This window comes from Galeopterus variegatus, unplaced genomic scaffold (genome assembly GCF_000696425.1).
Source record: "Galeopterus variegatus unplaced genomic scaffold, G_variegatus-3.0.2 Scaffold1997, whole genome shotgun sequence".
NCBI classification, from domain to species: domain Eukaryota; kingdom Metazoa; phylum Chordata; class Mammalia; order Dermoptera; family Cynocephalidae; genus Galeopterus; species Galeopterus variegatus.
In genome coordinates, this window is record NW_007728108.1 from 146,762 (window position 1) to 148,433 (window position 1,672).

Below are 1,672 nucleotides of genomic sequence, written 5' to 3' on the forward strand. Positions count from 1 at the left end.
GTGCCTGGAAAATAAAAAGGCTAAATCACATCTGTTGAACAAACTGAAAGTACAGAAGCCAGATTGCTGAGGAAGAGTAATAACATAAGGGGAGGACACGGAAGCACTGCACGCGGACCTCTCCCAGGAGAGAGACACAGTGATGTCTGGGGATGGGCTGTTGGGACAAGTCCAAGGAAGTACCAGAGCTCTGTGCACAAACATTTGTTGTTAATTAGGTATTAATGGATTAGTCTTCAGGAAAGACCCTTCCTGCTATATTTTGTCTTGAATGGTGATCTGGTTGGTGTTTATATCAGTAACATGAATAAAGACATACTGTTTGCTCGTAGTATTTATAGATAATATTGACAGAATCAAAATTCAAAAATGCCTAGACAATGGGTCGAAGTAAAGATTAGATGAAATTTGGCAAGGTAAATGCAAGACCCCACACTTACACTGACAGCCAGATGGAGAAGCCCTATATGAGGGGTCTTCAAAAAGTTCACAGAAGGATTCGTATTATCTTTAATTCCATTTTTCCACGAACTTTTTGAAGTACCCTCATAGAGAGCCCACTAGCAACACTTCATAAGGCCATGCACTGGGATTAAGGCGGTGGCCAGTGGGATCACACACGGTGTGTCTGCACTGAACTCCACTACCTTCTATTTCAGTGTCCTTAGGCAAAGGTATGAAGCTCCCTGAGCCTTATTTTCTCCTCTAAGTCGAAGGCACTGATATCTACTTTGTATCGTCTTTATAAGGCCAACTGAGATAACCCATGTAAAGAACATGGAAGAGCAGCGATAAACAGTAAGTGCAAGATTATTAGCAGGTATTTTGTATTATTATTTACTGCAAAATTCCAACATGAACCAATAATCTGATGTGACTACCAAAAACATAAAGACATCACAGCCTCCACCAGTGAAAGCACATTGCCCTGCCAGAGAAAGCAAAAGTTCCACCACATTTTCAGATGTGGGCACTGCAATTCAAAGAGGGACATTAACACACCAGCCCTTACCTGGGAGAGTATGACTAACTAGGTGAAGGTGCTGAGCCATGTCCTAGTTGAGGATTTAGAGCTGTATGCAAGAGACGATCTAGAGTGTGACTGATGTCTCTGGGGAAATGGGATTGGATGTGCTCCTCAGTTCTCCCAGGGAGAAGGACAAGGATAAATGCACAGAAATCAGAGAAGGTGCTACATCGAAATAAAAACTCTATTCTAATGGAGAGGCCACATTGTGCAGCACTGACTTGCATACTTGGAAGTATTCACACTAAATCAGTGACTATTCATGCAAATGTCTTAGAAGTTTTTCACCCAGTGGGAAACTGGGCAGCACAATCTCTAAGGTTTCTTCCAACTCTAAAAAGCTCTAATTCTATAATCATAAATTAGCATAAATTACATTATTAGCAGCTGTATATATTACTAGTATCTAGTGCTTCAAACTATTTCTGATTTGTTACCTCTATTCTCTACCCTCGACTCCATCTCATTAACCCTTTTTAGAGTAACTCCCATCCACATTTCCAAATAATTCATCTCTGAAGAGAAGTTGCTTTTCTACTGAGACACCCATGAAGACTTACCCCAGTTTCTGCAGGTTACATTGCGGATGCTTGGCTTTTTCACATAAAATTCGAACTCCTGAGTCTCCCAAGGCATTTTCCCCCA

General features: G+C 41.2%; 1 protein-coding gene across 3 annotated transcripts in view; it reads right to left on the reverse strand.

The window, feature by feature from the left end:
- The window catches only part of NLRP3 (NLR family, pyrin domain containing 3), a 33,050-nt gene that overhangs the window by 13,053 nt on the left and 18,325 nt on the right, over positions 1-1,672 (reverse strand). The window contains exon 9 of one of the 3 annotated variants that reach the window (XM_008579968.1): positions 1,588-1,642. The exons of the other annotated variants lie outside the window; for them this stretch is intronic. Within the exon in view, the coding sequence (XP_008578190.1) occupies positions 1,588-1,642 (55 nt within the window). The remainder of the gene's footprint in view (positions 1-1,587; positions 1,643-1,672) is intronic. 3 annotated transcript variants of the gene reach the window in all.